This window comes from Papaver somniferum, unplaced genomic scaffold (genome assembly GCF_003573695.1).
Source record: "Papaver somniferum cultivar HN1 unplaced genomic scaffold, ASM357369v1 unplaced-scaffold_21, whole genome shotgun sequence".
NCBI classification, from domain to species: Eukaryota; Viridiplantae; Streptophyta; class Magnoliopsida; order Ranunculales; family Papaveraceae; genus Papaver; species Papaver somniferum.
In genome coordinates, this window is record NW_020631041.1 from 7,037,645 (window position 1) to 7,061,826 (window position 24,182).

Below are 24,182 nucleotides of genomic sequence, written 5' to 3' on the forward strand. Positions count from 1 at the left end.
AAATTTCTTGATATTTAGTGAACAATTCAAAGTTTCAAAAAGAAACAACATAAAATGACTTGACAGGTTGGGTAAGTACGTGAAGCATGGAGCATAACAGGTGACAGTCGGTCCAAGAACAATAGTATAATTTATTCCAAAGTACATATGCGACACAAATGCATGGAAGGCGTCACCTTGAACTTATTTCAGATTTTAAGAAGTGTCTGCAGATACTACAATGATTTTGTAACTGAATTCCTACAAAGAACGAAATAAAAAAAAAGGAATGCAACACGATAAGAAAAGAAAAAAGCAGCAAGCGAGCGAGGCTAGTGAAATACTTCTAGTTTTACAGAAAATTGGCACCCGAAAAGGACCGGGAGAATCAAGATCAACTTTGATATATGACATGTGATCTGATCTCAAAACTAGGAAAGGAATCGGTCTAATCAAAATGGACATGATTTTTGTGGAAGGACCCAGGGTGCTTCCAAGCAAAGGCCACACATCAAAGAAGGTCAAGGATCAAGCTGCTCTAAAAACTGTGGCCTGATTTTCGACCACATATTTATAGCAACATCTGATCAGAGAAAACTTAAAGATTATTCCCGTTGAACCAGTAAAGAAACATCTGATCAGAGAAAACTGAATTAATCTAGTAAACTGATGCCAGTTACCAAGATAATTTAGTACATTTGTATTAATCAAAATATATAAGGATAATATACTTTGGAGCATCTGTAGATAAACACATATGCCGACCATCTGTTCAAATCTGACTCACTGAAATCATCAGCATCAACTCCTGCGACTCCTTTTGGTATAAAGGTTTCCAGAGAAAGGAAGTTCTCCTCATGAAGGTGCAGCTGATAGTTTATTTTGGAGCAATAAATATCATCATCACCAGAATTAAAGATGTGCTGCGGTTCTTTCATCTTAGCTTGAAAGACGGCCTCCTCTTTATGATCAACAGGCATTACCAGCTCAAGCTTTTCAGAACGCAAGTTGTAAACTTGAAGATGCTTCCCGCTGAACCAATAAAGTAACATCTGATCTGAGAAACTGAATATGCGAGTAGGAGGTGTAGTGGTACTTCCAAAGGAAAAACAGCAGGGATCTGTTGCTAGATTCCTTAAATATGTGAGAGTAGGCTTTATACGAACATCGGAACTCTTCTCCTTAACCCACTCTTGCTTGACCTTATCCTTCAGTACGTACAGATGAACTTTACAACAACAGCAGCAACTACTACTACTAATTCCCTGATGATCATCACGGCAACGATGAGAATAATCACTTCCATTCGCTGACATTTTTTGGTACGTGCAATACAAGGAAATCCCTTGAAGTCCAGAAGATGAGGATAATCAACAAGTAAGTGCTTCTTCAGCTCGTCGGTTGTACTTTTCGCAGGTAGTTGAATGAACTGGAACTTCTCATCATGGAGATTGAACGCAGTAACCAACCATTTCATATATACCAGGACCAACAACACCATTTCGAAGCTTGTCCAGCAGTAGAAATTTTTTAATATGTTTGTACATTAATCTATTAGCAAATTTTTAATTGCGGCCCTAACATTTAGAAGACTAAGGATAACTTGGGGATGTTTTTGTGATTCAAGGAAATGTTAAGCGTTTATGATCTTTATGAATCGAATAAACAGAAATTCTATGACCTACAAATAATTTATAATTGATTTCCTACACCTACAAAGAATGGAATAAACAGCAATCCTATGACCCAAGAACACTTGATCAAATGCTACGTAAATTACTAGTAGTCTAAAGTAAAACTGTCTAACAGACGAACAAGCAATTAGCCAATTACCAAGATAAGATAGTACATATATGTACTAATTAATACAATGATAAAACACACTTCTGTGGATAAACAGATATGCCAGAAATCTAATTCATTGAAAACATCACCATCAACTCCTTCCGGTATGAAAATTTGCAGACAAAAGGAAGTTCTCCTCGTGACAGCACAACTGATAATCCACATTGGAGCAATAACTATCATCATCGCGAGCATTAAAGTAACATCTGAAGCGTTTCGGGAAGGTAATCCCCGTTGAACCAGTAAAGTAACATCTGATCTGAGAAAACTGATGTCAGCTACCGAGATAAGTTAGTACATATGTATTGGACGTGTATATGTAAACTATAGACCACCAACACCTGCGCCGTCAACACACACCTACGGTTAACCAATAAGAGCAAGTATTCCGGGGTCAAGCAGCTGAGTCTGTATAAAGTCCGAGTCTTTTGTTTACTTCTTGTTGTATTCAACCTATATTATCTGAGTCTTCCTGTATTATCTCTGAATCAGTATAACAAATCTGTATATCGAGTCTTATAAATTGAATGAGAAAACAAAGAGTCTACACTGTTGTGTAAACTTACCACTATATCTAGATTCTTAGTTTTAAGATGGTATCCTTGTAGATCCTAGGAACCCTAAATTTATCTCTTCCGCTTTATCTCTGATACACAATCCTTTTATCTAGATTCTTAATCATCATCATCCCTGTTTTATCACCATGCCTGAAACAAATCAATCCACGCCTCCTTCCCAACTCATCACTCTGAATCATCCAATAACTCTAGGATTCTTGACCCTTATGTCATACATCCTTCCGACAATCCTGCAACAGTTCTCTTTTCTCCTTTACTGCAAGGAGATAATTATGGCGCCTGGGTTAGAGGAATAACCAAAGCTTTGAATGCTAAGGGAAAACTAGGTTTTGTCGATGGTTCCTTACCACCTCCGGAGGATGATCTCACACATCGCTGCTGGAAACGATGCGATGACTTAGTGGGAAGTTGGCTTCTGAATTCTGTCCACCCAGACATTCGTGCAAGTTGCTTATATGCAGCTTCTTCACATGCAATATGGAAAGACTTCCAGGTGAGGTTATGTATCTCCAACGCTCCAATTTTGTTTCGTTTGAAGTCTTCCATAGCATCAATCAGGAAAGAGTCAATGCCGGCGTCCCTTTACTATACCAAAATTAAAACTTTATGGGACCAATATGATTCACTTGTGGCTTCCACTGAAGCCTGTATATGTGGTGCTGGGAAACATATGATAGAACGCCTCGAGAGAGATCGAGCAATGGAATTCTTGCAGGGCTTGCATGAAAGGTTTTCCAATCTGCGAAGTCAGATTCTCATAATGGAACCCTTTCCAACGGCTTTGCGCATTTTTAATCTTGTGCAACAAGAGGAGGAGCAACAACATATTACAGCCTCCCCACTGCCAGTAGTTGATTCAGCTGCCCTTAATACTTCTCGACACCTTCCATCGTCTCGTCCTCCAGCTAGCCACAACAAGCGTCCTCGGCCTCACTGTGACTATTGTAACAGACACGAACATGTTAGAGAAAAGTGCTACCGCCTCCATGGTTTCCAACTCCAAACAACACTCTGCCAGTTGCTGTTGCTGTTGCTACAGCAATGCCGAGTGAAGCTCAGGCCATTCAACCGGCGATTCCAGGTCTTTCGCTGATCAGTATGCACGTCTGCTGACTTTAATCAATCCCCCCTGAACCTGCACAGCTAGAACCACGTGCAAATTTTTCTGGTACAATTCTTACTACCTCTTTTATTACTCCATGGTTTATTGACAGTGGTGCTACGCACCACATCTGCAATTCTTTGCAATTTTTTACTTCATATTCTCCTGCTAAGTCATTGATTCAAATGCAATTACCAGATGGTTCTTTTTCTGTGGTAAAGCATATTAGTGAAGTCGTTTTCTCTCCCACTCTTAAACTGTCGAATGTGCATCACATTCCTAATTTCAAATTTAATCTTATTTCAGTCAGTCAGTTAACTCGTCAATCAAATTGTATTGCTTATTTTTTTGATAATATTTGTTTCTTTCAGGACTGTGTCACGAATCAAGTGATTAGTCAGGCTAATTTTCACTCCGGCTTGTATCACCTTCAAGTCCATCCGCAAATGCCAGAGACGCACAGAGCCTTATGTAATAAAGTGTCTTTAGATGTTTGGCATTGCTTACTAGGACATCCTAGATATACTGGTAAGTTTACACAACAGTGTAGACTCTTTGTTTTCTCATTCAATTTATAAGACTCGATATACAAATTTGTTATACTGATTCAGAGATAATACAGGAAGACTCAGATAATATAGGTTGAATACAACAGGAAGTAAACAAAGGACTCGGACTTTATACAGACTCAGTTGCTTGACCCCGAAATACTTGCTCTTATTGGTTAGGCTAATTTTCGATAATATAGCCTTTGTCAATAAACCATGGAGTAATAAAAGAGGTAGTAAGAATTGTACCAGCAAAATTTGCACGTGGTTCCAGCTGTGCAGGTTCAGGGGGATTGATTAAAGTCAGCAGACGTGCATACTGATCAGCGGAAAGACCTGGAATCGCCGGTTGAATGGCCTGAGCTTCACTCGGCATTGCTGTAGCAGCAGCAGCAACTGGCAGAGTGTTGTTTGGAGTTGGGAAACCATGGAGGCCGTAGCACTTTTCTCTAACATGTCCGTGTCTGTTACAATAGTCACAGTGAGGCCGAGGACGCTTGTTGTGGCTAGCTGGAGGACGAGACGACGATGGAAGGTGTCGAGATGTATTAAGATTTCTTCATTTAAGCGTATGTGTACTAATAATAAGAAGGATTGTACTAATAATAAGAAGGATAATACACTTCTGTGAATAAACACAAATGCCGAACATCTATTCATATCCGACTCACTGAAATCACCAACATCAACTCCTTCCACTCCTTCTGGTATGAAGGTTTGCAGAGAAACAAAGTTCTCCTCATGACAGTGCAGCTGAAAATCTTTATTGATGAAAGCAATATCATCCTCTAACCAACTACAATCATTGGAACAATTATAAATGTGCCGTGGTTCTATCCTCTTTGCTCCAAAAACATCAGCCTCTCTAGGATGAACAGGTAGTACAAGCTCAAGTTTTTCAGAACGAAAATTGTAAACTTGAAGATGCTTCCCGTTGAACCAGTAAAGAAACATCTTATCCGAGAAACTGAAGATGCCAGTAGGAGGTGTACTGTCGAAGCAAAAACAGCAGGGATCTGGTGCCAGATTCCTTGACCATGTGAGATTAGAATCTACACGAACATCAAAACTCTCCTCCTTAACCCACCCTTCATCCTTGAATAGGTACAAATGAAGTACAACAACAGCAGCAGCTAGTACTACTCAGATGACCAACACGGCAACGATGAGAATAATCACTTGTATTCCTTGATAATTTTTCGAAACGTGCAATACAAGGAGATCCCTTGAATTCCAGAAGATGAGGATAATCAACATGTAAGTGCTTACAAGGAAATCCCTTGAACTCCAGAAGATGAGGATAATCAGCAAGTGCGTGCTTCTGCTGCTCGCCAGTTGTGCGTTTAGCTGGCAGTTGAATGAACTGGTACTTGTCGTCATGGAGATTGAAAGACAGTAGCATCTCCAACTCATTACCATCCATATTACTGTTATCATGCTCGATATCGTTAGATCCTGCTTCCCCCAAATTTGCAATTATCTTCCAGACCAAACATCCATTGCTGCTGCTACTACTCGTGGTACAGAAGATGGCTGATTTGTCCCAACCCGTGCGCACTCTTATGTGTTTAATAGGACGACCTAATATAGGCACAATTGTAGCAGTTACATCTCTCCATGATTTAGTTCCCAGTGTAAATACCACAGCGTTAAGCTTCTTTTCAGCAGTAGAGAAGAAACTTACCAACTTGTACTCATTCGTTGAGGAATCGAACCCAAATCCATGACAGATGGTGCGTGCATTAGTGGTGCGTTTCCCAACTTTAACTGGATGAAAGATAGAGAGAAAGTCTTTCCTGTTTGAGTCCACAATCATGTGACCAGTTGACTATTTACCGACTGCAGCCACACATGGGAGACCATGACGGTAACCGACCATTTCATATACACCGCGATCAAAAACACAACCTCGGAACTTGTCAAACTGTTGAGATTATTATTAGTCCCACATGGTTGGGTTATTTAAGATCCTGCGGTTTATAATCTATTAGGGCATCTCCACTCATTGCCAATTGGTTTTGAGTTGGACGCCCGTATTCTAATATGGTATTAGAGCAGGCTATTTGTGTTGAGTCAGTTGACCGCATCTTTACTTCCGCGTCACCCGATTTAATTGTCCATGTGTTTGTAAGACCTGCCGAGGCTACACGTGAGGGGGCGTGTTGAGATTATTATTAGTCCCACATGGTTGGGTTATTTAAGATCCTGCGGTTTATAATCTATTAGGGCCTCTCCACTCATTGCCAATTGGTTTTGAGTTGGACGCCCGTATTCTAATACAAACTTTACAACATTTTCAGTACCATAAATTCTAGTGTTAAATTTGGAGAAGTGACACCCATACTCAGGCTCACCCGTGTTTTTGGTAACCCCAGACCTAACGTTTAAAAGACTAATGATAAGTTGGGGCTGTTTCTGCGATCGGAGGAAATGAGAATAAGTTAAGCGTTTATGATCATTATGAATCGAGTTATACCAGAGTTTGGATACCAGAACAGACTTTTGGAGTGTCCGAACTGGACGCTTGGTTAATAATTCTTTCTTCTATATGGTCTCTTCTTCTTCATCTCTATCATATCCGTGGTATTTGTTGTATCACCTCCACAATCTTTTCTCTTATATGCTCTTTTCTGCTTCATCTCAATCATTGTCATGGTAGTATTGGTGGTATATCCTCACCACCACAACTAATTTGCGGGGGTTGTGAGATGTTCATCGTCGTCATAACTTAAAATAAATAATATTGATGGAGCTAGCTGCTAGTTGCTTCCTACAGTATAAGAATACAACGGTTATTCTATTCCGATTTGATCTGATCGGTGATATATATATAATGCAACCCAAATTTCTCAACAAAAATTGATACAAAAACATAGTAAGAGCTCGTAAAAGGAAAAAATTGAAATTGGAATACGAGGTTACCTGGAAACCAGCTCAAGTAAGGAAATTTCCACCAAAATTCCTGTATTCTTTTTTGAGAGACCCTAATTGAAATCAGTAATACCATTTAAGATGCCATTATAAAAACTGAAACAAAATAACTGCAAAATAAATAAACGTAGAAGCCTATAAGACTATTATTTATGTTCAGTCTGCTATTGCCTCAGTTAAAACTTAGCTACTGAGCTGTTTGTCTCAGTATGTTCTTTCTTTGATATGTTCTATGACATCCTCTGATCCGTCAGTGTCGGAGTGATGGTGGTTATATCATCAAACTAAGCAAATCGGAGGGGTGGTATGCTCTTGGTTTCTTCACAGAAAACCGTAGCAACTTGGATAGCTCCGGAATAAAGCATATATATAAAAGTGTCACATGAAGCCTTATGAGTCATGGCCTTGTTTGTATAACAATTTGATCTATGAATTGCTCTCTAATATAAGATACAAAAAAAAAGAACAAAATTAACATGGTACCAGTGACCTGAGTTAAAATTCGTTGGCGCAAAAATTCTTTACGAATGAAGAAATAAATAAATAAAAAGTTTACTGCAGTTTATGCTGATATCACTTGATATGCTCAACAATATAATCTGAGGCCTAAGTCTAGCTAGGTTCCCCTAATAAAGCACGACCGTAACCCTAAATTAATCTACCAAGATAAGTTAATTAGCACATATGTCTAGTTAAAAAAAAGAAGAGGATAATATACTTTTGAGCCTCTAAAGATAAACACGTATGCCGAACATGGAAGTTTTCATCAGCATCAACTCCTTCGACTCCTTCTGGTTTGAAAGTTTGCAGAGAAAGGAAGTTTTCTTCATGACAGTGCAGCTGATAATCCAAATTGGAGAAATAAATATCATCATAACCAGAATAAAACTTGTGCCGTGGTTCTTCCATGTAAAAGTGTAAATACCAAGAAGTTAAGCTCCTTTTGAGGAGTACGAAAAATACTTACCAACTTGTACTCTTTTGCTGTGGGATCAAAGCCGAATCCGTGACTGATGATGCGGCTTTTGGAGATGTGTCTACGACCAACTCTGGATGGAAAAAAGATATTGAGGAAGTCTTTCCTGTTTGGGTCCAAAATTATATAAGCAGGCGAGTCGAGTGCTTGCACACTCGTGTCAAACAAGGTAAACCATTACAGTACCCAACCAGTTCCCAGTTCCCATATATCGGGATGAGCAAGACCACCTCGGAACTTTTGAAACTCTAGAACGTTTTTGAAACTTTTGTACATAATTCCATTGGTAAATTTGAAGAAGTGACACCCATACTCAGGCCTACCCGTGTTTTTAGTGACCCCATTCCGTACATTTAAAAGACTAAAGATAACACGGGGCTGTTTCTGCGATTGAAGGAAGTGAGAATGAGTAAAGCGTTGACGATCAATATGAATGGAGTTATACCAGAGTTTGGATACCAGAACAGACTTTAGCAGCGTCGGGACTGCAAGTTTGGTTAAAATTTGTTCCAGAATCAAATCATGAGGAAGGTACTTCTTTCTTCTATATGCTCTTTTCTTCATCTCCATCACTTTCGACGTGGTGGTATCTGTTGTATGATCACCTCCTGCACAATCTTCCCTTCTACATGTCTTCATCGCTGTTGACGTATTTGTTAACATAAACTGTTTTTGGTTTTGTTTCCCTGTTGAATTGAGTCTTTCCCAGTTGTTTATGTCAATACTTGTAACCCAAGAATTGTATAAAGTGAAAAATACTACAACCCCCTACTATATGGGTTCAACATATAGAAACCCAACAAAATGGATCTTTCATTGTCAACTGCATACTTTAAGAAAATGCTACTACTAGGCCCAAAATATCAAATTTTCTTCATATCTGACCCGTAATTAATTATTATAGATTTTAATAATACCAAGACTGCTCTTTAGAATATATAGGTTATAAAACTAGGTTTAAATTTCATATTCAGTTCCCATTTTATTTTTCACTTTCTCTCTCTCATTTTCTTTTGCTCTCTCCGGACGAAGAAACGGGTCGTGAAGAAACGATTTCTAAGCGAAATTTTCAGCGAAAAATGGTTTCAAAACCTAGATCTAAGCTTTACAAACAAAGATCCTGATTATCTAAACACGAATTCAACATCAACATCACCTGTTCTTCCGAGATTCAATGAAACGCAATAGAAAATGAGTGATAATCGTCATCAACAACAACTGAATCTGAAGATTCTCCTAGAAAATCAGACGAACATGTAACATTTCAATTCAATTATGACATTTCAATTGAATTGGTTGATTTAATTCTGAGGTTTCGAATTTTTATTTTCTGAAAAATTATTTGGGAAACTTTAATAGTTTGATTTCAGTTCAAATCTGTTACAGAAATCATAATCAATGTTAGATCTGTTATAATCTCACCTCTATTTTACTTTTGAGAGAAAATTTACACAGCAATTTTAAAGAAAATTTTCTAGGGTTCTTGAATAGAATTCGATCTATCTTTTAACCTCTCATCTCGATCGAAAGTCGGTTTTCAGATTCGAAATATGTGAATCATTATCCGTTTTACCCATGTATTTGATATGAATTTCATTTACTTTAATTTTCGAACTGATTTGAGCTCATCTTTCATGGATTTTGTTCTTTGCATATTGTTTTAAGTTCAATCTATATTGGATTTGGTATTGAGTAGAAGCCATGAAGAATTGTTAAAGTTGGTGGCTGTAGAGAAGAGAAGATTGAGATGTTTGTGGTTGACTATGCTGAATTTCAGGCAGTGAAACTGATGGTGGTTGCAATTGAAGCTTCAGAATGGACTGGTGGTGAGATTAGATGTATGCTTAGGTTGCAGTTACAAAGTTCAGGTGCAATCTAGGAAGGAAGCAGGATGAGCTGCAGTGATGATTGAGTTTAATTGACTGAATGCTTTGAGCAGAGCCAAGAAAGCATAGGCAGTGAAACTGATGGTGGTTGCAATTGAAGTTGCAGAATGGACTTGGTGGTGAGATTAGATGTATGCTGAGGTCTGTCTCTCTAAATCTGAGGCCATTGCACCTTATTATGCTTCTAGGTGGCACACAATAGGTACATTTATGTTTTTTTTAATTTTTTTTGTGTACCTGTCCTTTTATTCTCGATTGTCTATATGGCCCTTATAAAGGTAATACATCTATTCCAGGTTTATTATATGAAGCGAAAGGATGTCATAAAGAAGACCTATTCACTTGTAATGTTGGATGCTAAGTATGTTGTACTAGGTTTTCGGTTATTCAAACTTGAAATCATAGTTTTTCGTTATCTTCAGGCAATATACAAAAGAGATTCTTATAAGGAAAAGAGCAGTCTTATTGTTTTCAGTTCTTCTACCATAAAGTTATATAACTTATAGATGTGTAACTTCTAGTTACACATGCTAATTAGATGTGTAACTTCTAGTTACACATGCTAATTAAATGTATAACTTTTACTTACACATACTGATTGAATGTGTATTTTTTCACAGAATCATTTAAATCACTCTCAGATGATAATCAGATCAATATTGTAATAGGCTTGTGTTTTGCTTTCTCAATTAGTTTTGGTGCACTAAATGATATCTGAATTTGTCTTTTAGCTTGTAAGCATTATTCTATTCAGTATGCGGAATTGATAAGGTTAAGCTTGTCTTCTTAATGGTTTATAAATATAGTTGAATCGGGTCAATTCAAATCAAAGTGAAATGTGCAGATGATGAAGTTAATTTAATATTTCTTCACTTTGAACTTAATGGGGTTGTTTCATCACTTCTCCTTGAGGATCGATTCAATTTTCTGGCACAGTCTTTGCAATTTATGTGCTTTTGTATTTTAAAGTCACATGTCTGAACTTTGTATTAGGAAGAGAAATGTCTATTTGTTGTAAGTTATTTGACCTTTTTTGGATGTGTAACTGTTAGTTACACATGCTAATTATATATGTAACTTTTAGTTACACAAGTTAAATGGATGTGTAGCTACTAGTTACACATGCAAATTAGATGTGTAACTTATATATACACATGATAGAATGCAGTTTACACAAGATGTGTAACTGCAGTTTACACAAGCATTGTATATATGTAACTGCAGTTTACACAAGATGTGCATATGAGATGTGAAGACGTTGAGGTGAAACTTTATTTCAAGCAGTGTGCGTATGAGATGCAAGCAGTGTTGAGCTTCGATGCTCGTGTTGTTGGAAGTATACTGCGAAGACATTGAGGTGAAATTTATTTCAAATTTTTTTTACTTTTTGTTCTTTATTAAACAAGAGTAAACTCTGGAACAATATCAAACTCTATTATAATAGAGAAGAATCTTCTGAGATGGTCACTAAAGAACCACAAAATTTTTACAAGATGGTTAGAAAGATAGGCCATATAGAAACTGTTGGTAGGTGCTTCACCTTGGTTGGTACTTGCAACGGTTTAGTATGTTACATAATCTCAAAAGATATATATATATATTTACAATCCCATCACTGGTGAACGTATCCGTGTCCATGTCGACATCAGGGGTGCAATGCATGATCATGTTGGATTCGGTTATTGTCGTTCCACGAATACATACAAGCTTGTTAAGATTGCTCGAGGTTCTAAAAAGGGGAAGCAACACGTCAAAGTTTACACTCTTGGTGATCGCAGTGGGTGGAGAGACAAACCAGAAATTACCTATGAGGTTTCTGGATCAGGCGTTTTTGCTAATGGGGCAGTGCATTGGGTAATAAATAAAAGATCTCCAACTAACTGTGATATTGTCGCATTTGATTTAGCAGAAGAATCATTTCGACCTATCCCACCACCACCTTGTCATCCCAAATCTTTTCATGACGTTAATCTTGGGTGCTGTGAAGCAAATATTTATATGTGTCATCCATATACAAAGAAAAAGGAAGATAAGATGGATATATGGGTATTCGAAAAGAAAAATATGAACAATTGTGGAAGTAATAGTTTGGAAGAGTCTATGTGGATAAGGAGGTTCAGCGGAAAACGGGAGAAAAGCTTCTTAACTCGCTCATTGTCCCGAACTGAGAGTGAAATTCTAATATGGCAGAATAGGGTTCTCACTTGTTATGACCCTAAAACTTCCAAGAAAATATGGTGCATAGATGCACAAGGGTCTGTTTCTGAAGCAATTCCTCATATGCATAGCTTTGTTTCGTTGAAAGATTTTAGAGAAGAGAGAGTTGATCATGTAGTGGTTCCAGAAATTCCAGTCTACAGCTTTTAAATGTTCATACTTTCACACGGTATGGATCTTCTTTCATGTCTTTAATTAGTATATCCCATTACTTAATGATTTTTTGTTTTTCTTTACAAAGAGGCGTAGAGTAGCCGTTTAAGCCATTTGAACTTATCAGTATCTAGGGTTTATTATCATTTTGAGAACCAGAAGTAAGAGATCATTTAGTACAACCAATGTGTTCTTGTAGTTTGGACTTAATTTTTCGATCAGTACTAATTATTTTGGGAATTTTGATAAACTGCCCGCTCTCAATTTCCGTTCCGGTTTAATAAATTGCCCCCGTTATTTTCAACTTTTCAAAACTGCCCCTTCTGTTTTCTTTACCAACCTTGCTACATGACCAGCTAAGTAACAGCTATTTGGCAGCTGACATTATGTGGCCAGTACAGTTGTGAGATGACATGGTTATTTTCTAGTTCCATCATCAAAAAAAACTTGCTGGACGAATTTTTACCGCTCCGTGAAACCGTCGCCCCTTTTTGTTGGTCTCTACGCAAGAAGGTGTTGATTTTTGCCTCTTACAAAATATGAAATCATCAGCCAAAAGAACTTTAATCTTCTATTCCTTCATCTATCTACGAAGAAAACCTTTCAATCTTCTCAATTAACGAACCTATAGTGTAAGCAACACAAATCTGTTGAGGTAGACAATACTAAATTAATTTAGGTCTACTGTGATTATCACAAAAAAGTTGATCTCCATGATGATAAAAATAAATAAATTGATTTCCGATTTTCTCAGGAATTCAGTCTATCAAATTAAATTTCTTTGAATTCCTTCAACTTAATTCCTCTATTTATCAAAATTTTAACATATTTTTGAAGTTCCAATCACAACAATGAATTGATTGACCTAAGTTTAAAATTTTAATCCCATTTTTAATCACTGAAAAAATAATTCATATTCATATATAGAAAAACATTTGAAGGTTTCAAAAACGGATGATACCGTTCATTGAGTCTTCTCTGATTTCATCTAGTAATCACCCATCAAGGATAAAGAAATGTTACTGATCAATATTCAGCATTTTCAAAACCCTATAATGATAGGAAATATCTATAAAGTAAGTTCTTAAAAGACTTAACGATTTTGGACAAGAATAAAAAGAAAAAAAAAACTATGAGGATTATAATCCATTCCATAGAAATACAGATTCATCGAGTTAGAATTTGAATTCTATTGTAACCTAAAGAGATAATAGTAAGGGAGAGAAAATTATAGATGACATGGTTAAAGAGAAAAAAACAACTTCTCGCTACTGCGCATGCCACGTATAATCAGCTGTCAAATGGCTGTTATCAAGTGGGTCATATAGCAAAATCGTTTCTTTACCGTCTGGACTCACCGAAATCGGTCAATACGTCTTTACCCAAGTCAAAAAATGCATAAAATTATCTGTTTATCCTCCCAACCCTAAATACTCTCTCTTTCTTTATCAAACTCGCCTCTCTCTGCAACTTCTCTTTCTCTCCCACTTATTCTTCTTTTTCAATTCCCCGTCTCAAAAAATTACTACACCTTCATTGATTTCATCTATTGATAATCCTTTGATTGTAGTACCATTCCTAGTGTTCGGGGAGAAATAGAAGACATATTGCCGCCGGTCCCTGGTTTGGTATGATAATTGATGGGTCTAGGTCTGTCAAGGTTTGTCGATGAGTTAGCACCAGATCAAACTAGACTCTGCCTGATTAATTCTTTAATGAGTTAACTCCGTGACTCGCCGAACCTTAACTCACCGAGTCAGCCGAATCCAGACCATCTCTGTCAAGGGCTTTTCGGTCTTTTATTAGTGCCAGCTGGAACTTAACGGCCTAAACAATCCGTTCGCTGTTAAACAAGGGGCATTTTTGAAAAGTTTAAAAATGGAGGTACTTTTATTAGGGTATTTCAAAACAGAGGCATTTTGTCAAATTCTCTTATCTTTCTTGATGAGCAAAACTAGGCACAAACCCTCGTGTCCAACTTCAAAAGTATGAATATGCCTAAAAGATATGCTTGCAAAGTGAACTTAATCAGGCCAAGCTTTACTGAAATTATGAGGCCAATTTGGTTCCATAAAATTCTACTATAATTTTTCATTAATTATAAGAAAACATTACATCCTTTTAGATTTTTCCAGGCGTGTCAAAGAAAAAATAATTACTCTATTTTAGCACTGACAATACCTTGCAAACATCCAATTAATGCAATCGTACTGATAACCAAACAAACAATGCTGAAAGTTTGAAGAATAACCCACTTTCGCGTCCATGCCTCAACTTTGAGTTGCACAAAGTACATCTGCACTGGGAAATATATAGTCAAGGGCCAGAACCCTACGGTACCCAAGACTCCCAAAATTTGGTTGAAATATGGAAATGCCATTGCAATTCCTGTTGTTGAAGCAACGTACAACGTTCGAGTGCATAACCTAAGGAGATTCAGATTGACTTGAGTTGGAACCAAAGGGACTTTGATTGTGTAGGATTTGTTGATGAAGGTACTGTTGGAAAACTTCTTTCCTAGCCATCCTTCCATGAATGCAAAGACAGGCTGATTGCACACCTATGTATGATGGGTTCAAATTTGATTACTCTTCCCATTTCTACGAAATTCCATGTAACAAAAGTTAGACACGTATTTTAGATTAGCATACCTGGTATCCTCCAACTAGATGAACAACGATGCAAAAGTTAGCCAAGTCAATAAGCCAGTACGGCTCATAGAACCCAAACCCCGTCAGAAGGTTTCCTGGAGTTTGGTTCCCAAAAGCTGCATATCCAAAGCATCCACAACAGAGATAGAAGAAAGTGGTGATGAAGACTGCTATCATAGATGCCTTCTTCATGGTTTTATTTTCCGCTGGCGGGGACTTTAGAGTATCCTAATCATTTTTGTACAACAATATCTTGTTTATGTTTAGCAATGTTGAACTATTAATTCACAAAAGATAGAAATGCTTGTACTGCTACAAGTAAGAGATTGAACAATCACCTGTATCTCAAGAAGAAATCCGGTGTATGGGTAAGCGAAAGCAATATCTCCAAGTGCTTGGCAGACCTTCCATACTTTCTGAGCTACGGTAACTTGGGGGATCCCTCCTAAGCTCCCCATAATACTTCCATTCTCTGCAAAAGGATTTTACCTACTTATTACAGATGAGTGCATATATAGGAAAACAGAAGGTGAAAAAAAAAATACCAATAACTTTGGCGAAGCCAAGAGCAAATCCAATCGAGGCGTAGGAGAAAGACATGATGGCCGCAACTATGGATAGCCATTCCATGCCATGGAAATTAGGTATCTGAGAAAACATAATTTGAATAGCTCCAAAAAGAAGCATATAAAATGCGTCTCCAAATACACATGGAGCCTCATGACCTTCTTTATGATAACAATTCGATGTATGAATCGCTCTGCGTCACAAGATAACAACAGTGAACATCAAATCATATCACCAACACGACGAGCCTAATTAGTCAAGTGATCTACCTCATACTGATTGAAGCAGTTAGTACATAAGCAACACCTGTTCCATACATGCCTGTGTATAGAAGAAAACCGCACAACACTTTCCGCTTTTGACCTGAACTAATACGCAAGCCGATGAACCAAATTATGAAGGATTGAGATAAGAATGTCTTAATTATGAGTTGTTTGTTTAACAAAATGAGTACCTAGAATGGCGTTTACAGCATCCACATATGTATAGTTTCGCGTTCCAGTAATCGGGTCAGGGCATCTGTAACAATCCGAGAGAAGAGAAGCAGAAATATATGTGACAATTGCGAGGCAAACCATGGAAATGGGTCCTGCAATCCATCCCAATTGTGCAGTGCTCCATGCCAGAGAAAGAACTCCAGATCCTATAACACCAGTTATTATATGGGCATTACAGGTCCATATGGTTCCTGTTGATTAGAAGAGTTTTGTATCACCAAAGACGAAACAAGATTAGTACTCAAATCAATTTGCAAAATGTAATGCACATTCTATATGAAATGAGTGCCCAAATTACCAGTTCTTTTGGGACGTCCATCATCCTCGCACAAATCATCCTTATTAGCTATTTCAAGAGAGTTATGGACTGCCATTTTCTTTGCTGAGCAATGTTGTACCGTAATATTCTGTTCTTGAAACATATACATATACCAACCCAGTAATCTTCTGTTCTATAAAATGAGTGGTCAAAGAAGTAAAGCTATCTCATTCTGTCATCAAATCCTGATGATGTAACAGCCATTTGAATGGGTTCACTATGACATGGTTAGGTTGGACTAATTAGTGAAGAAGAACTATGGGTCTCTGTCTAGGCTAAAGTAGTCAGCAAGCGGTTGTGGAAGTGTGGTCTCTCCCACTATGAGGCTCAAAACAAGGAAATATTTGCCATTTCTATCAATTATGCCCGTCTCTGTCTGTCTCACACTCTCAGCCATGAAGTCAACAAACAACAGCCATACAAAAGAAATAACAGATCAACTAGCGCCTGTCTCTGTCTGTTCTCTGCTGACATGGGGATGGGTAGGCAGTTCACGAGTGATTCATAGCATTTCTTCAATTCTAGGTAAAACAAGTACCAAGGAGATAGAATTACTGAAAGGAAACACTGATCTGGCAGCTGTGCACAAAAATAAAATTGGAAAACATTTATTCCATCCTCAAACTTCATTTGCAGTATAATTTGAAAAACAAAATTGTTTCAACGAGATGTTCAGAAAGTTAAAGTTTCGCCGTAAGTTATTCTCCAAGGTACATAAAATCCGGTTCCGTCTATTATGTGTATACGAGTTAAGTGATTCTAAACTGACAAAAATAATTGCAGCAATATCTCTAAGCTAGTACTTTTCTCTCCCAACCTCGTTTCTTGTTTTATTCGTTCAGTTCATTTTTTGTTTTAGAGTCTTTAGCCTTTACTTGCTCTTCTAGGATCCTTAGCTTCTCATTAACCTTTGAAGATGGCTTGGATGATCCGAACAACGAAAATGCAGGTTGTGGCCCAGTGGTAGGTGGTGGCATGTCTATCGTTGGAATGTTGAAAAGCTTTCTTACTGCGGGAAGTTTAATTACTGAAACAATAAAACAATGATAAGAATGCCAATTGATATTAGAGAAATTCATATCTATCAGATTGCAAGAATGACGGCCTTCAACGACTCACCTACACCGTAAATAAGCGTGAACACATTGGAGGTAATCCAATAACAAAATATTGCCTGTAAAGAAGAATTTTAAGAAACTTTAAAATCTGTCGCAGTCCTCCATTAAATTTTTCAGATACCAACACATTATTTTTTCCTAGGTAAAAGAAAAAACAAGAATAACATACCTTTGGGAAGCTAGCTGTCAATGGAACCATAAAAGCAGCAAAACCTCTAGAGACTTTTTTCATAGTTTGTGCAGCAGGATTTCCTTGCAAACCGTCTTGCATGTTAAACTATTGAAACACAAAAAATAACTTTAGTTGCATTTAACAAAGTAGACGCTCTACAGTAGAGATGTATAACCAAGTGCACCAGGTACAATAATAAGCGTACCTCCACAGATATCAAAAAAGTTAGTGCTGTCACAATAGGTAAAATGTACAGAGGATCTGGAGTTGTGAGATCCGTAAACCAGAAAGCTCCACCTTCTTTGAAAGATGGGATTTTCTCCACCATGTTTGTAATCTGCAAGAAGAGACGAGTAAAAATATGTCAACATGAAACTGAAAACCATGACATAGAAGAATCTACAGAAATAGAAACGAATGACTAAGTAGATGAGAGAGAGATAGAGAGACATGGATATCTTACAGCCAGGTAAAAACTGATGAAAATAGGACCTTGAATAAGTATTCCTTTTAATGGTGTAAATGGAGTGACTCCGTACCTTTAAAAATCAGTCACCAGCAAAAAAAAAACAAAGGTAAGCACAAATGCAAAGAGATGCAGAAGAAATGGTACAGAATTCCTAACTAAAAAGTAAGATATAGATGCCTAAAATGTAGGATTTCTATGATTCCCTTTAATTGGAGTTTTTGCGAGGATGATTAACAAGCAAGGTCAGCAAGAAGATCATCCTCTTGAAATATTAACCTCAAGTCATCCTCCTTCAAATAAGGGATGCCAAAGTTCAGACACCTAATCCTCAGGTCATGGCAGCTGAGGAGAAACTGGAAAATATCCATAGATGACATGACAAGACTTGCTTACTCATTGAATAACGCCTTCAAACGTTGTTGACCCTCAGCCATTGATATAGGTTCTTCTGCCTGGAAAACGAAAAAGTATTTGATAGATCATATACCAAAGGATGCAGTGATTTTTGATAGTCTTATATAGTTGACAAAATGTTTAAAGTACGGAGTTACATACTGAATCACTCATCTGTGCCTTAATCTCCTCCAAGCGTGGTCTCAGCAACTGCGTCATACAAACATAGATACAAGTCAATTAAGTAACAAAGCTCAAAAGGAAATCAGAAAAATATCGCTTAGTCAGTGATAGAAATCTTAAAGTTCCATGTGGTCATCAATTTGACTAACATATAACTTGGAGACCACTAAGAAAGCATAGCACGTTCTCAATGCGCAAACTAGATATCTAAGAGTACGAGGAGCGACAAGCAATAAAGCCAGCTTACCGTAAGTTTTGAGGTGGATTTAAGTTGCTCTATTAGAAGAGGAACTGTAGCAGTTCGAATCAAGAGGGTAGATAAAACTATTGCAAGCCACCTGCAATGAAGATTAAACCATGAAACAGAGTTTAGAAAGCAAACACTGGTATGCATTGGGAGACTAGCTTACATATAACGAGAAGTCCTTTTACCAATTAGGATGATCTGGCAGAGGCGCACCCATCGGCAATAAATTATGAAATCCATCAATCAAATACTGCAAGGCTGCCACAGGAGGAAATGATTCGGCAGCTGCAGTAGACACTTCACTCACAACAGGAGCTACCGATGTTACAACATCACTCGCAACAGGGGCTGCCGATGTTACAACTTCCATAGTTTCATCTGAGAGAACTTCAGCAACATCTTTTACATATTCGAACTTGTCTGATCCTTCTCCAAATGCACTTGCACCTCCTAAACTATTCACACCTTCATGTCCACCACTCGAGGAGGATGTAAACCTATGGAATGAGGATCCAATTGATGCAGAGGAACCAAACGACAACAAAGATCTTCTCTCTTGAAATAAAGAGCCAAACCCAGCAGACCCATTGTTAAGGTTTCCGCTGTGGAATCCACGTCGCAAGAAATTTTCATCCCCCGGCCTACACCTATCAGCAACTGGACGTTGTTCGTGTTTCCTATCATCATTACCATTTGCAATGTAGCTAAAGGACGGGTGGAAACGATCCCTTAATAAACTAACTCTAGATGTGAGACTGCGCCTATACGCCATCTAAAATGAACACATAAAACATCATAAGCTTAATAGAACACCCCAAATTAGCTAAATCATGATTGAACAAAGGGTCTTAAAAGAAATGATTTTTATCACAGATATGATACAAACAAAGGGGTTCCTCAATTAGAATCACAAATCCAAAACCCCAAATTAGCTAAATCCGAAACCCCTAATCAGCTAATTTTCATCACAATTGACCTAAACCATGTCGAATTCTAGCTAAAGGGAGATAATTTCAAGTTCAAAATGAAAAACCCAAGAACATATTTGAAAAAATTTCAAATCTTAGTTAGTTTGTGTATCAGGAATTGAAAGTTTGTGTAAGAAACAGAGTTGAACATACAAGATATAAGCTAATGGAGAGATCTGAAAGAGAAAAGACTGGGGTTTTGGGATGATTACCTTTTGCGAATTCCTTCCTCTTCTTGTTTTTCTTCCTCTGGAGAGAATATTACAGTGGTTGTTAATGGCTTCTTTCTTCTCTAGGGGTTTAGTTTACAGAGTGCAAAGAGCTCCAGGACCAAGGCAGAAGTTTATTTCAACCCCGGCTATTTCGAATTTTTTTTTTCCTTTTTTTTTTGGTACAAGAACAAAAATAAAAAACAAAAATAAAAAATAATTAAACACCAGTCTATCATATTTTTTAGTCAAACTCTTATATATATTCTTTAATTTTTTATATTATAAAATTATTTTTAAATATAACCAATCTAAAATCTTAAATGATATCTTTCTAAACAAATCTATTAAATTGATCGCATAAAATATTTTTAATTTTATCTTATATTTAAACATTTCTATGAATGACTAAATTATCGAATATATATTTTATTATATTCCATAATCCATACACTCATTTTAATTTTGGTAATAACATAGCATTTAATAGGGGTAATCTTGTATACTCCTCCGATCTCCTTAATATTTTGAGTTAGTCAGAGAGAACTAATAATTTAGGACGGAGGGAGTAGTAGAGAATGTGTGTGATCTATATGATTGTCGATTATTTATTACAATGGTGGTTATGTACCCTTATGCAGAGGAAGATCGACATTGTGATTGGTAGGCGTATAAACTATTCCCCTCAAACTAAGGTTGAGGATGGAATCTCACCAAAATGTGCAAAAGATCGGATCCGACTCACACTGTAAAATCATGAGGCCTAAATTGTAGAAATAGAATATCGCACATATATTATACGCGAATAAAGAATAATTAATAGTGTGTGAATATTGTAGCACACTCTCAGATGTGATGACGGGTTGAATGATGTCAGCCTAATCATAAATAAAGTGTGAAGACCTGTGAGAAGCGTATAAAGTCTGCGAAGATAACTAATGTACATGTGCGATAACATCGCACAAGAAGTCCGATAATAAATGATCTCTTAGTTGTCATCCATTATATAAAATCTTATATAAAGGGTAGTTGGTCCACGTAGAGAGGAGAGTTCTTTCAAGATCCTTGGTCAAGAAATTAGGAGAGAGAAAGATTGTAAAGTGAGAGAGAGTAAAACTAAAATTCTTATTATCTTGTAATTGATCTGATGATTTTAATATAAAGGAATATGATTTACTTTGAAGATGGTTAATCATCGATAGATTTATATCTTTGTGTGGTTGTCAGATTTTTTGCAACTACATTTGGCGCTAGAAACAACTTGGAGTGATTAATCCTGGTAGTAAATTTGTTTAGAAATTCAATGACGGCGAGAAGGAGTAAAAGAATTGCTGAGAGAAGAAGAGGTGAAATTGAAAATCAACCAGAGGTGGGAATAGAAAATATTCAAGGAAATGGAGATCCAATTGGAGCTCAACGTACACAAGAACAGAACAATCCTATTGATTATGATAGAGTAAGCATGCTTACTTCACAAACTGATTCTACTGAAGAAAATGAGCAAAGAGATGTGGAAATGGGAATGATAGAAAGAGATGATAATACAATTGCAGAATTAAGACAAAGATTGATTGCAGAAAGACGTAGAGAAGATGAAATACATGCGAACTTGATACGACAAAATGATGATTTGAGGGAAGAAAATCTTACATTGCAAGATCGGAGATCCAGAATTGCAACCAGTATAAGATCGAGATCAAGAAACAATAGAAGTTTATCAAGACAAAGTAAATCTAACCAAGAACATGATCGAAGAGAACGAAATCTAGGTGTTGTTGACGAAAACTTACAGTTAGATGACAATCAACAAGATCGATATGAGCAACCACGAGAACATCATCATAGGAGAGAAAATCAAAGGATTGACATGTATCAAAATGCTGGAGAGCGTCATCATCATAATGAGGAACACGGTCCAGAACAAGGGAGATCCTTATTATATGATAGGGAAATGTTGCGAGATCAATATGCACGTGAAGGCGAAGAAGAAAGAAATAATCAAGTTCGTGAACGTGAAAGAGCCGAAAATGGAAGACGTAGACGAATAAGAGAAGAAACTGGAGAAATAGAGATACAAGAAGCCATACGACAAAATAATCATGAAAATAGGTTGAGACAAGCAAGATTAAAAATACATATGCAATACAATTTAGATCAATCTATGAGTGAAGAAATTCTTAAAGAAATGGCAGAATTACGAGAAATGATGGTTGTGCGAAAAATGGTGGAAGAAGACAGTTAGAAGAAGCCATAGAAGAAGCTGTAAAAACACCTTTCACAAGACAAATACAAACTGCAATGATACCTTCTAAGTGTACTTTACCTGCATTTACTCATATTTTTGATAGAAATACGTGCGCAATACAACACATAAAAGCTTATAGCCGATCTTTATTCCAATGGGAAGGGAATACAATACTGTGTAAATATTTCCCAGCAATCTCAACTGGAGAAGCATTACAATGGTTTGAGGTGTTGCCAGTGGGAACCATAAGATCTTTTCATCATCTACATAACATTTTTCTGGGGCACTATATCAGTAATAACATGACAAGGCCAAGAACTGAAACAACATTTGAGCTTCACAGAAGGATCAATGAGAGTTTTCGATATTTGACAACACGATGGAGAACTATGTGCAGTGAAATGGGAAGACGAACAGGTGAGCGAAACCTCATATTATCCTTTATCAATGCTCTTTTCCCTACAGACTTATTGTATACACGAATCTTCATGATAAAAAATACCATCACTATGTCAGAATTGCGCGAGTTTCAAGAAGAGTATATAGCTTTAGAAGAGAAGCAAAAGGATATGGAGTCATACCCAGTTGAAATGAATCATGTGAATGCAAGCTTACTTCCGAGAATAACGAATGCGGTTGCGAGTACATCTCAAGGAAGTCTGCGAAAGCAGAATACAGAAATAGAAAAAAAAAACTAGTAGCCATGAACAGTGCAGATCAAGAAGAGTTTGAAAGAGAATACAAAAAAAAATAACTTCAAGATAGGGGAAGAAATAATAAAATCCAAAGAATAGATAACCAACACGAATGTTACGGAGGTTAGTAACAACAACATCCATATTATAATAAGAAACAAGGAAACCAAAAGATAGTTTGAGAACAGATAAAACTTCCTCCATTGAATACAACAATCGATAAAGTTTGGGAGGCTGTTATCCTAATGGAAGATATTCCTAAGCCGTTCAATATGATAGACATACCGCCACTAGGAAGAAGAAGTAAAGATTTCTGTGCGTACCATGACTTTCATGGACACACAACCCATAATTGTAGAAATGTGAGAAAAATTATATTGCGAATGATAGAGCAAGAAAAATTAAATTACTTCTTACCACAACAGCAACAACACCTACCACCACCACCCGGAGGCAATGCAGAAAAAGGAAAGAATACATGTGTGATTAAGGTGGATGATTGATTGAGTCAGATTTTGCATCCATCTCTATAATCGCAGATCTGACGGTTTGGATGTCTATGTACAGCGTGCAGTCATAGTAAGCAAATTATTACCACTTTAAAAATAAATACAATACCCAAATTTGTTCCACCAGCCTCCTTGTTTTAGATTTAGGGTTCGTCTCTGAGTAATTTTTTTGATGGTGGAAATTTTCTTTCTTTCTTCATCTGGTTTTCAATTCCAATTTGTTTTATAATTTGGGTCTCTCGGAAAAGAATATATATGCATAATCCAGTAATTTTTGTGGAGATTAAATTTCTTGAGCTGGTCTTCCCAACTCCAGCAGGTAATTCTCATACATCTATTTCTTTTCTTTTTTTTTTTTTGGATGAATTTTCTTTTTCATGTTAAGTGCAGTTTTTTGTAGTTTTTATATGATACATCTATTTCTTCTGCTGTTATTTTTAGTTTCAGTGTTGAATGTGGTGTAACTGATTTTCTCTCAAAAGAGGATACAGGAATTTTTGTGGTAATTTCCTTACATGAGCATCAGAATTCCAATTTAAATCTTTTTTCCTTTCACGAGCTCTTACTATATTTTTGTATACAAATTTGGTTCGCATTGATTGTATATAAATATATCATCCGGTGATCAAATAAGAAAAGAATAACCCTTGTATTCTTAAACTGTAGGAAGCAACTAGCAGCTAGCTCCGTCAATAATTATTTATTTATTTTAAGTTATGTGGATC

At 36.9% G+C, this 24,182-nt stretch overlaps 5 protein-coding genes across 5 annotated transcripts; 3 read left to right on the plus strand and 2 right to left on the minus strand.

Moving 5' to 3' along the window:
• Positions 1–1,849: 1,849 nt before the first annotated feature.
• Positions 1,850–3,495, plus strand: LOC113339516. Its single transcript, XM_026584769.1, has 2 exons — positions 1,850–2,048; positions 2,642–3,495. Exons 1-2 carry the CDS (start codon positions 1,850–1,852, stop codon positions 3,493–3,495), a joined length of 1,053 nt encoding a protein of 350 aa, XP_026440554.1.
• Positions 3,496–11,501: 8,006 nt separating this feature from the next.
• LOC113339517 (F-box/kelch-repeat protein At3g23880-like) lies at positions 11,502–12,212 on the plus strand. The gene has a single exon (XM_026584770.1). The coding sequence runs from the start codon at positions 11,502–11,504 to the stop codon at positions 12,210–12,212; it is 711 nt and encodes a 236-aa protein (XP_026440555.1).
• A 2,150-nt stretch (positions 12,213–14,362) lies between these two features.
• Positions 14,363–16,319, minus strand: LOC113339261 (probable amino acid permease 7). The gene is made up of 7 exons (XM_026584560.1): positions 16,229–16,319; positions 15,888–16,121; positions 15,703–15,796; positions 15,412–15,626; positions 15,205–15,338; positions 14,867–15,094; positions 14,363–14,775 (listed from the first exon to the last, which is right to left on the minus strand). Exons 1-7 carry the CDS (start codon positions 16,302–16,304, stop codon positions 14,371–14,373), a joined length of 1,386 nt encoding a protein of 461 aa, XP_026440345.1. The 5' UTR covers positions 16,305–16,319; the 3' UTR covers positions 14,363–14,370.
• A 512-nt stretch (positions 16,320–16,831) lies between these two features.
• LOC113339384 (mitochondrial inner membrane protein OXA1-like) lies at positions 16,832–20,149 on the minus strand. The gene is made up of 10 exons (XM_026584672.1): positions 20,012–20,149; positions 19,017–19,603; positions 18,832–18,922; positions 18,564–18,611; positions 18,402–18,460; positions 18,003–18,078; positions 17,745–17,876; positions 17,537–17,644; positions 17,369–17,423; positions 16,832–17,276 (listed from the first exon to the last, which is right to left on the minus strand). Exons 2-10 carry the CDS (start codon positions 19,601–19,603, stop codon positions 17,080–17,082), a joined length of 1,353 nt encoding a protein of 450 aa, XP_026440457.1. The 5' UTR covers positions 20,012–20,149; the 3' UTR covers positions 16,832–17,079.
• Positions 20,150–21,311: 1,162 nt separating this feature from the next.
• LOC113339518 (golgin subfamily A member 6-like protein 22) lies at positions 21,312–22,250 on the plus strand. The gene has a single exon (XM_026584771.1). The coding sequence runs from the start codon at positions 21,312–21,314 to the stop codon at positions 22,248–22,250; it is 939 nt and encodes a 312-aa protein (XP_026440556.1).
• The last annotated feature ends 1,932 nt before the right edge of the window (positions 22,251–24,182 follow it).